The 12,213-nt window shown below is 41.2% G+C and overlaps 1 protein-coding gene across 12 annotated transcripts in view; it reads right to left on the bottom strand.

Annotated features, from left to right (window-relative positions):
- Positions 1-12,213, bottom strand: part of ARHGAP44 (Rho GTPase activating protein 44) — a 180,720-nt gene that overhangs the window by 47,920 nt on the left and 120,587 nt on the right. For all 12 annotated transcript variants that reach the window (XR_011423089.1, XR_011423090.1, XR_011423088.1 and 9 more), the window contains one exon: positions 7,036-7,153. Coding sequence is in view for 9 of the 12 variants with exons in the window: in XM_001503326.6 (XP_001503376.2) it covers positions 7,036-7,153 (118 nt within the window). In the remaining 3 variants the exon portion in view is untranslated. The remainder of the gene's footprint in view (positions 1-7,035; positions 7,154-12,213) is intronic.

The raw sequence follows: 12,213 nt of genomic DNA, 5'->3' as shown, positions 1-12,213 counted from the left end.
ATACACTAGTCCATTATAATAGTTGGAGATGTTAACACCTCTCTATGAGAAATGGGTAGATCCAGCAGGCATAAAATCAGTATGGACATAGTTGAACTCATCAGTGTAATCAATCAACTAGATATAATTGATATCTATAGGCTACTTCATCCAATAACAGGAATACACATTCTTTTCAAGCTCACATGGAACATCCACCAACACAGACCACATTCTGGGCCATAAAACACACCTTGACAAATTTAAAATAAACAAAATCATATAATTTCTGCTCTCTGACCACAAATAGAATTAAACTAGAAATCAATAACAGAAAGATAGCTGGAAAATCCCAAAATACTTGGGGATTAAACAACACACTTCTAAACCCAATTTAAAAATGGGCAAAAAAACCTGAACAGATGTATCATCAAAGAATATACAGGCATACCTCATTTTATTGCTTTGCTTTATTGTGCTTTGTAGATATTTCTTTTTTTTACAAGACCCTCCACCAGCAAGAAGATTACAACTCCCTGAAGGCCCAGATGATAGTTAGCATTTTTTAGCAATAAAGCATTTTTTTAATTAAGGTATGTACATTGTTTCTTTAGACATAATGGTATTGCACAATAATAGACTACAGTGTAGTGTAAACACAACACTTATATGCACTAGGAAATGAAAAAATTTGTGTGATTTGCTTTATTGTGATACTTGCTTTATTGCAGTGGTCTGGAAAAGGAACCCACAATATCTCAGAGGTATGCCTGTACACACATCCAGGTAAGTATATGAAAAGATGTTGAACATCACATGATTAGGGAAGTGAAAATTAAAATAACAATGAGATACCAATTACACATCTATTAGAATGGCTAAAATTCAAAACGCTGACAACACCAAATGCTGACAAGGATGTGGAACAAAGGAACTTTTCATTCATTGCTGGTGGACTACAAAATCATAGACCCACTTTGGAAGATAGTTTGACAGTTTCTTATAAAACTAAACCTACTCTTACCATAAGATCCAGCAATTGTGCTTCTTGGTATTTACCCAAATGAAATGAAAATATACAAACACCTGCACACACAAGTTTACAGCAGCTTTATCCATAATTGCTCAAACTTGGAAGCAACCAAGATGTCCTTCAGTAGTGAGTGGATAAATAAACTGTGGTACATCCAGACAATGGAATATTGCTCAGCACAAAAAAGAAATGAGCTATCAAGCCATAAAAAGACACCAGGAACATTAAATGCATAGCACTAAATGAAAGAAGCCAATCTGAAAAGGCTACAAACTGTATGAGCCCAACTATATGACATTCTGAAAAATCCAAAACAATGGAGATGGTAAAAATATGATCAGTGATTGCCAGGGGTATGGGGAAGGGGGAGATGATTAGACACAGCGGATTGTTAGGGCACTGGAACCATTCTGTGTGGTTCTACAGTGGTAGACACATGTCATTATACATTTGCCAAAACCCCTATAGACTTCAAGTGATAACGATGTCCCAGTGTAGGCTGCTGACTGTAACAAATGTATCAGTGTGCTGGGGGATGTTGATAGTCGGGGAAGGTGTGCACGGGTGGGGGCAGGGAGCTTACAGGAACTCAAGCTTTTCTCTACATCATTGGTTCAATTTTCTGCGGTATCAATTCTGCCCTTTACTAACAGCAATTCTACACCTGTATTTATTTCTTTTATTTTAAAAAAATAATTGCAAATCTCCTTCAGTTCCCTTTCCATTTTACCAAACAACTTTATTTCACCTTTATCTATTGTTTTATTTAAGCACCAAGATATGCTGTCTAAAATTTATTTTTACCATCAGTATATCTTTTTCAAAAGTGTTCTAATTTTTGAGTATTTTATCATTGTTTTCTAATGTAGGAAAATTATCTATACACTGCCTGGCACGTTTGAGATCTCAGCAGTATATCAGGAGTGTTCACACCAGTGGAAGATCAGCCACCCACTGGCTTCCTACTGGTTGTGGCCACGCTTGCCCTTAGATCTATACAGGAGATTCTTTGGCAGAAGGGATCCAAGCAACGTAATTGTTCCCCAACTATTCCACAGCCTTCCATATTAGAGGGCAGTAAGGGGTTCTGCCAGGATCTCATTGGCTGACTTACCATAACACCGGACTAATTTTCTCACAAGAGGAGCTGTGGGTCAAGACTCAGTGTTTTCTTTGGTCTGACATCTATGTTCATTTAAATCTCCTTGTGAGGAGGAGAAAACGGGCTAGACAAGTGCATTCGCTAGACAGTTGCCGTCTTTCCTGGATTCAAGCTTGATTTTCAAGGAACAAAAATGATACATTAAAGAAGAATAAGATGGAAAAGAAGAGACACGTTTAAAAAGCGAGAGGCCAAGGCTTAGTGGGAAAGACAGTGACATGGTGGAGTAAAGATAGGAATACAAGCGATAGGATGTGGGGAGATACATCTCAAGGGGGATACAAGGAGAAAAGGTGCAGGGGGAAAGGATCCCCTTCCAGGGAAAAACCCTAGGGTTTCAGCCCTAAACTTTGAACAAAAACCAAAACAAAATGACACTGATACTGCAGTCATCAAGCGGTTTACTTCTCTAGTCATTGTCTTCTCTGTTGTTACTCCACTGTTCATGGGTCTTTCTTCACTGTCTCTCCTCTTAGTGAAAAATTATCCAACCTCAGGAAGGAAAGAGAAACCAGGTGCCAGTTGTGAAGAGTGGTGCTTGTCTCTTTTCGAAATATGGAAGCAAAGCAGAGACTGGATGGGCTCCCCAAGCAACACAAGCAAGGAATGCTGCTCCTGCCCACACGCCTGAGGTCTCGGCAGGTGCTGCCTGACGGAACCCCCCCCGACTTGTTTTTCCTGGTGGGCTAGAGCTCTCCGGGTCCCAAAGATTGAGGCAGCTCTGCCTGGTCCTCTCTGTGCCTAAACAAAGAGGAATCAGATGGACACTTCACTCTCCTGCAACCCACAAGCTTTCATTTTGCTGGGTTGCCATAAGGTAGGAGATCCTAAAGATATGTCTTGCCTGCTGAGGAAATACAAAACTACGAAAATATACGGGGGAAACTCACAAAGGGGAGGGAGGAAGACCACGGTAGATACTTAGAATGGCTGGCAACCAATGAAGTAGAAATACAAGAACAGTCAGAAGAGAACTTTAACAAAAACGTCAGTGCATGTTCTCAAGAGGATCAGCTCAGCACACAAATAGAGTCATCTAGAGCACAATGTGTGGTTTTATTAACTTGATATGATCAGTGCAAAATTCATATAATGAAACAGAGGTCATGGACAGGACCAGATAAGCATGAAAGAGAGGGGTATCTTAATAAATATTATAATTGCTACAAAGTCATTAGAATAGAAAGTGTATAGTATTATTCCAGGAATAGACAAACAAATTACTAGAACGTGGAGCCCAGAAATAAATTTGAGGAATTAGATGAGAAACTTCAGGGAGAGGTGGCTTACTTAATAAATCATGCTGGCATACTTGGCTATCCATCTGGGGTGAAAAAAAATCTCTACCTCACACCATGTATAAAAGTAAGTTTCAGGTGTATTAAAATGCACTAAATAGATATACGAAATGCATTAGGAACATTAAAAGAAAATTAAAGAATAAATTTTTAACCTTGATGTGGAGCACACCTGATGGACCACCTGGGCCCTTCTCCCTCCCACGCAAAGGAAACACAGGCATATGATTAAGTTTTTAATAATGGCAGACATCAATACAAGCAAAGTCAAAGGACAAATGGCAGACTGGAAAAAGTATCTGTAGCACAACAAACAGAAGAAAGTTTAATATCCCTGATATACAGAGAATTTACACAAACTGATACTAAAAAACAATAGAAATATTGGTCCAATTGCCAATACCAATAGGCAATTTGCCAAACTGGGAATGTTCAATAAACACATGAAAATATACTCATCACTACTAATATTCAGAGAAATTAAAATGACAATAACAAAGAGAGAGCTTTTTTCCCTCACCAGACTCGCAAAAACTGAGAAGAGGAACAACATATTTTACAGGGAAAGATGAGGAGAAATGTGCAATTTTGCATATTGATGGTGGGAATGTGAACTGCAGGTTCCTTTTCAGAGAAGAACATTGTCAATGCCTATTAAAATTTAAAATGCATACGTAGTCTTTGACCTACAAATATCACCTTTAGGAATCTATCCTAAAGGGAAAAAAATTACCAGTGCGTAAGAATACACATACAAGGATGCTGACTGTATCATTTTTGATGGCAAAACAACACAAAACAGTGTAGTTCACATATCCATCACTAGAAAAATAGCTAAATAAATCATGGCATATATATCTCTACTATGGAGTATTACATACCTTATTAAAAAGATTAAGTTGGAGCTATAGCTACTAACCTGGAGAGATGTCCAGGGCGTATTGTTAATTGAGAAAAGCAAATGGTAGATTAATATAAGCAACATGACTGTTTTATAAACACACACACACAGACAAGTAACAAGAAAAATGCTATATATGACAGTGTGCTTGTATGATTACAAAGAAAGGCGTGGAAGGCTGTATAACAGCTTCTAACACTAGCTTCCTTGTCCTTATGACTTTTATGGCCACCTGGCACATGACAGAGTGCATTGTTCACAACAAGTCTTCATAAACGTTGTGGAGGGAAACTGGTCCCTTCTTTGCAAACAGAGGGATTGGTTGCTGGGCAGGAAGAGAGAGATTATTGGTGTTTTTCTTGATATATTTTCACTGGTCATGGTGAACAAGTAATACTTTTGTGATCTTGGAAGAGAAATTTGATACGCTTTTTGGTAAAACCAGCAAATGTAGGAAGCTCCCCAAGAACAAATGGAGCTATCAACTTTTATTCTGATGTATTCAGATGCTCACATTCAGCATCGCCTCTTAACACCACCCTCCTGTGTCTACCGAAGAAGTTTAAAAGTTTGTTTATAAGAAACAAAATTCGTAACTGAAGTACATAAATCCATGGTAAATGGGTAGAGAATAGCAGAGGAAAAGCGAAATCTGCAGGAGAGAAGAGTTATACTTCACAAAGAACACCAGCTGGATATTCGCCATTTTCACAGGAGTTTAAATGACACACTGGCTTTACTCACGAAGAATCTCGGATCCAAAGTATTGGAAGTACCTTACTTTGTCTGGTTCCATGGTACTGCAGGCTGAGAGATAATGAATTGTTTAAAGATTTTTCAATGTTTCTAATTCCAGAGAGAAATTCTATCTGACTCTGAATGTCACCTGAATGTAAGGTCAAAGCCACCTGCACAGGGTGATTGCAGAAGGATAAGCCAATGGCAAAGCTAACCAGACAAGAGAGAGCCACAAAGAACAGAGATGTCTGCACACAAAGTGGCTGCTCTCCTTTAAAACTGTGCAGGATTAAGACAACAGGTACCCCTAAACAACAACAAAGCACACAACCCAATTAAAAAATGGGCAAAGGATCTGAACAGACACTTTTCCAAAGAAGATATACAGATGGCTGCCAGACACATGAAAAGATGTTCAACATCACTAATCATTAGGGAAATGCAAATCAAAACCACAATGAAACATCTCCTCACCCTTGTCAAGACAAGAAATAAGTGTTGGAGAGGGTGTGGAGAAAGGGGAACCCTCATACACTGCTGGTGGGAGTGTAAATTGGTGCAGCCACTATGGAAAACAGTATGGAGATTCCTCAAAAAATTAAGAATAGAACTACCATATGATCCAGCAATTCCACTTCTGGATATTTACCCAAAGAACACAAAAACACTAATTTGAAAAGATATTTGAACCCCTATGTTCACTGCAGCATTGTTCACAATAGCCAAGACTTGGAAACAACCTAAATGCCCATCAATGGATGAATGGATAAAGAAGATGTGGTATATGTACACAATAGAAGACTACTCAGCCATAAAAAAGATGAAGTCTTGCCATTTGTGACAATACGGATGGATCTTGAGGGTATGATGCTAAGTGAAATAAGTCAGATGGAGAAAGTTAGATAACGTATGATTTCACTTATAAGTGTAAGATCAAAACAACAACAACAACAAACAAATACTTAGATACAGAGATTAGATTGGTAGTTATTAGAGGGAAAGTGGGGAGGGAGGAGGGCAAAGACTATAGGGCACATATGTATGGTGATGGATGGTTATTAGTCTTTGGATGGTGAACATAATGTGATCTACACAGAAACTGAAATATAATGATGTACACCTGAAATTTATATAATGTTATAAGCCAATGTTACCTCAATAAAATTTTTTTAAAAAGACAACAGGTACCCAGAATAGTTTCAGAAACATGATTATTTTTGTTCCTTGGATCGAAACCAAAACTGACATATCTGCCTGTATACAGATGTACACATACACAGAGTATCATGAGTGGCGTATCACTAATTGAGCCCTGTAAAACATCTGTGGGAAAAGTAGATGGTAAATATTTGAGACAGAACAGTACAGGGTATCTGTCATTCCCAAGCGCAGAGGCACATTCTTAGAACGAGGCGCTCCTCTCTTAAAAAGTGGGCAGTTCTCTTTTCTGTGGCTATCTCATTGACCAGCATTTCAACGTCATAGATAAGTGTCTCCCAGAAAACAAAAGACTGATAAATGACTCAGGAAATATTACAAGGCAAACAAGAAGATAATTAAATATCAACAGGGAGTGAAAGCTCATCTCTTGTCTAAATTCTCAATTGTTTTGCGTGGCCTAGAATCTATTATTTGGGACTCAGATGACTTCTAAAAGCTTCATGCAGAAACCAAGGTCATTTCCCTTTGCCCACCATGGAGGACACCAAGAATGACCCACTGCTGCCCCTTGTCGAGGTCACGGTCAAAGCCCCAACTCTCGGGGCTCATCCTGGGCTCTTTGGAGATGCCAGGATGCAAGCCTGGGGCAGTTAGTTCAAACGGAGGATCACGATTAGGGTTTTAACAGAATCCTAGTGAGCAAAAAGAACTCCCTTACGGCCCCCCCATCAGTCCCAGTAGAGAGGAGCAAAGAGGAGGGTACCCTGCAAATCTCCACTCTGTTGGCAGCCTCCTCCATTTCTTCCCTGAGGGCATCAGCTTTGGCACCCGCAGGCTGTAAACTGCTGGACAAACCTGAAGACTTGGAAGTCTGCTGCCACCTGATGGAAAACAGGAGAAAAAGAAGAGAGGCGTGAGGCAGGTAGAGCCAGGGGATATGGTGGGAACACTGAGAAAAGAACTGGTTACAAATATTACCCAGGAAACGACAGCCCCTCACTCAAAAGCAGAGGGAATGAACAGATACTGAGTACCAGACCAGGAGAAGGGGCTCGAATTTCCAGCCGGCAGTAGTCAGTGCTGGCGCTGAGGACTGGAAACTCCTTCAGGCACAGCAAGCATTCCCCAGTTTGCCACCATTTTCCCCACTGTCCTCTGAACACTAAGGCCAATGACATCACCATTGCTTTCTCTGAAGCTCAGTCTACGTCATTCCTTTAAATTCCCTGCCTATCCTGTGGGCACTTGAGTTTGGAGACATTCACCGACTTGGCTGCCGCCAATCACGTATGCTAGGTGAGAGGACACGTGGGTAAGAGTGAAAACAAACTGAAAATCAAAATCTCCACTGGTAACCACAAAACAGTGTCCCATCAACACTGAGAAGCCTCATTTATATTTTCTTAAACATTTCTCTTTGGGCAGAGAATACCGGCCTTCCAAGGAAGCCGCTTGGGAACTTTTATGGGGAATTTGTACAAATGCTTCTTGTTGATATGTCATACTCAGGGAATTACCAAGAGCAAGCCCTGAAAGAAGGTTCCAATTACAATAGATGGTGGTAGCTATGGTTCCTCTTCCTACTGAGTCTGTAAACTCAATAGCTTACAGGGCCCAGCAAGTAAGAAAAATAAGTCAAATGGGTCATTATCTTAAAAACTAGTCCACTCAATTTTTTTACTTCCTATTTGTCATAGGGATATGAGATATAAAACTATTTCTCAGCTCTAAGGAAAAGCAACAGTGTAATCAGGATGAGAACGGTCTTGGGAAGTCAGGAAAGACAGCGAGAGGATGGGGACCTGGGTGGGGGGTGCTGCCCTGTCTAGAGGCAGCGGCTGCTCTTCAGCTGGGGCCAATGGGACCGAAGCAGGAGCGTGGGTCATGGGATGCCAGACGTTTCAATTGGCAAGCGGAAACTGTCATGTGAACTCTTCTGATGAAATGTGGCAACAGACTAAATAGTCTCTTAAATAGCATGCGGGCCAATAGCATAGAGACCAAACCAGACTGCTCTGAGGGCTCAATCTGGCTTTTTGACCATGCAAAGTAGAGGCAAAAAGTGCAATGTCACCTTCACTTTGAGAGGCAAGAAACTAATGACTAGGTGTCTTCTCTACACAATTTTTCTCTTCTCTTTTGTTATATGCAGGCAACCCAGAAGAGTGTGAGGCTCTATAAGAAAGGGCAACTAAAATTCTCTTTGCTATTAGCAAAAAGTAGCCAAATACAGGATTCCCTGTCACTTAAAAAGTGCACCCAGGGGAAAACTACTTTAAAAGCGGGCTTGAAGTTCCACAGATGGGGACACATCCTGGGGAAGATTCCTGATGCCAAGATAAGAAATCAGGGCAAATTAGAAGAAAATATTCTACGCAAAAATGTTTAAAAATCTAAACTAACAGCTAAAGATTAGTAAGAATTCCTGGGCAATTCTTCCTTATAGCCCTTCAGAAATGATATATTTAATTAATACCTCCCAGGTTTAACCATTTTAAACAAAGTATTAAAGTGTTGTGGGGGTTTTTTGTCAAATAAAATATGAGATGCCACGTCTGTAATTTAGATCTCAGATAATGACTATACCTCCATGCTGGATTATGGGATCAAGCTACACCCACCATCTGGCTCTTGCTACCCAAAGAAAAAACAAGTAACCAACATGTAAGTGCAAAAATAAAGAAATAAAGGGACTGTAAACACTAAGCTGATTTTTACAGCTTTGAAGATCTAGATTAGATTCTTTTTAAAAAACCCAATTTAGACTTAACATATATATAAAAATGGAGACTTATTTCCCCAAGTTACCTCTTTATTCTCTTCCTAATCCTTTCTATTTTTTCCCCCAATTCTGTCCCTTAGTCAATATCCTAGTAGTTTAAAAACATACACCTTTCCCTCCCTTTATAGGGAATTTTATTTGCAATATATAAGTAATCTATTTTGATATTATAAAATAGTGATGAGATACAGAATAAGATTGTGGATATCAAATAACAAAATAGCAAGGAAAACGTGGAAAAATTTGTATTGATAATATTCTGTTGAAAAAAGAGACACTAATCATGAATTTTGAGGTGGGGGGGGGTCTCCTCAGCTAGCTGTTTTACAAGTAAACTCAAGAACTGCGTGGGGCCGGCTCCGTGGCCGAGTGGTTAAGTTCGCACGCTCCACTGCAGCGGCCCAGGGTTCGGATCCTAGGCGCGGACATGGCACCGCTCGTCAGGCCACGTTGAGGCGGTGTCCCACATCCCACAACTAGAAAGGACCTGCAACTAAGATATATAACTATGTACCCGGGGCGGGGGTGGGGTTGGGAAATAAAGCAGGAAAAAAAAAAAAAAAGATTGTCAGTTGTTAGCCCAGGTTCCAATCCTTAAAAAAAAAAAAAAAAGGAAGATTGGCAACAGTTGTTAGCCTAGGTGCCAATCTTTAAAAAAAAAAACAACGAACTGCCCTGCTCTATTAGACGAAGAAACAGGGACTCTTGTCCAAGAAAAGTTTGAGCTTTGAAAGTGAAGAGCAGAAAGTACACTTCTTCCCACTAAAGTGGCTGACATGTCACCATCATTCTCTGGAAAAGATGCTACCATTCTGTGACCTGGGGGAGATGAACACAGAATACTAAGTTTAATGAAGGCTGGAGGAGAGCAAAGGGCCAGAAATAAGGGAATGCAATTTCAGGGACCAGGAGAAGGGTCGAGAAGGCAAATGCAAGATCAGCTCAGGGCAAAAGGAAGTCCAGAAGAATTTTTGGAAGGCAAACAGGCAAGTTCCTTTAGTGAGACATTTGTGATTTCATCTGTTCAGTTTTCTCCTTCCCTCTGCCATTGGCATCCTCTGCTGTTTGGGGTCCTGCTCCACTCCCACTCTAAAGTGCGGGCCAAAAGGAGCTGCCAGTTTTGCATGGCCCTGGCAGTGAGTGGTCAAGGTAAGGGTCCACAATGTAAGCCAAGCCCGTGCCTGCCCTTCATTACCTTGGCCAACGGACAGGCCAAGGAAGTGGGCACACAAGCAAAGTCCAGGCAAATGGAGCTCCTCCTTTGTACTTTCAGAATTGGAACAAAAGGAAGAGGGCTCATACCAGGGAGACACGAGCCCAAAGGATATCCAGTAACTGTGAGGACAGTGGATTGAAGAAAAAGATGCCTGTAGGCAGGAGATGAGGAACAGCTCCTGATGGCACTGACTCTGCTGCCAGTCCCAGAGGTCCTCAGAACTGCCACAGCTCCAGAGTTCCACTTCTAGTTATCCACTTCTTCCTTAACTCCGTGAGCTGCCCAGCATCCTTCCCCAAAACTCTCCTGTTTTACTTATATTCATTCACTTGCTTGCAAACAAGGTAGGTGTCTTGGTCTGCTCAGGCTGCCATAACAAATACCATAGCCTGGGGTGTTTCAACAACAGAAATTTACTTTCTCATAGTTCTGGAGGCTAGAAAGTCTAAGATCAAGGCTCCCGTAGGGTTTGGGCTCTGGTGAGTTCTCTCCTCCTGGCTTTCAGATGGCCACCATCTCGCTCTGTCCTCACCATGGCCTGTCCTCAGAGTGTATGCAGCGGGAAAGAGACCCCTCTCTCTTTCTCTTCCTATAAGGCCACCAAGCCTATTAAATTAGGGTCCTACCCTTATGACCTGATTTAACCTTAATTACTTCCTAAAGGCCCTAGCTCCAAATCTAGTCACATTGGGGGAGAGTAGGGGCTTCAACAATGAATCCGGTGGGGGAGGGGAGAGGGCACAATTCAGTCCATAGCAGTAGGACACAGAGGCAGCTATTATTCAGCAGAAACATAACGCATCCTGGACCCAGAAGGGTTGACTTTAAGATACATGCCCAAAAACAAGTTAGGCAGACTTTGGGAAGGTATGGAGTTCCTTCTTTAACCGCTGCCAAAGCAAACCTGTGAAAGAAAAGATGTTTGTGTATCATTCACATCCAATTCAATTCAACTCATAATCTTTAGTTCAGTGTAAAGTTTCCTTGAGTTTACCTCCATTCTTCTCATCTGTAATCTTTTATTCATCTTCTAAGCTTTAGTCTTCTCTGAGGTTATTAAGGTTTATATAATTAGCTTTTGAAGCAGACAAGCCAGATTTACTTGAATAGTGACCAATGTACACACTGGAGTTAGACCTAATGAAATGCTGGATAGATTTGTTGGATTTGACAGTATCCACCAGAGTTGTGGTAGAATTCAAAGATCCAGTCATGGAACTGTGGATCAAGATGTGCTGACAATATATAAAAACATCCTGCCTTTCTTAAAAGGCAGAGTATGTCTCCACCTGGAGTACACTGCTTACTCTGGATAGTGTAGTTCATGAAAGACAAAAGAGGACTAAAGAAAGCTTTGGTGATCAGACGGAAGACAGAACCTCACATGTAGAAACTGACTAAATGGAGAAGTAGTGTGAGGTGGAGGTGGGGGGCAGTGAGAACCCAGCTCTTCCAGAAGAGTAGCTGGTGATCCTTGCTATTCGCTAGCACAGCATTTGGTCTTACTCTCATGGCTGTATCTTGGGATGCAGTCCTCGTGTTGACCAAGAGTGAAGGGTTAGGGGAAAAGGCAGAGCATTGGGGTGGGCTGGCTTCTTCTTGTGGCTTTCAGTAAGGTCCTACAAGACAGACAAACATAGACTAGAAATGGCTAGTCTGAGATTAAAGTGGGAAGAAAGAGGACAGCTTTGCTAAGAGAGCTCCTCTCATCCTGAAGCCTATATCCTAAACTGATGAGGATTCCTTAACTGAGGCTGTGGGTTAGATCCTCTCCCATGGTCACTAGAGCAGGGACCTGAAGGGAAGTCAACCGCACTTCTGAGGAGGTGTACTGCCAACAATCCCTCCAAAGCAACCCTCAACCCCCAAACTCACGACTAATAGAGTGGGCTGTGACAAACCACAATATGACCCAGGAGAAGGGTCAGGTTTATACAAGGATC

This window comes from Equus caballus, chromosome 11, assembly GCF_041296265.1.
Source record: "Equus caballus isolate H_3958 breed thoroughbred chromosome 11, TB-T2T, whole genome shotgun sequence".
In the NCBI taxonomy this organism is placed as follows: Eukaryota; Metazoa; Chordata; class Mammalia; order Perissodactyla; family Equidae; genus Equus; species Equus caballus.
The sequence above is the reverse complement of the archived record's forward strand: the minus strand, read 5'-3'. Positions and strand labels throughout refer to the sequence as shown.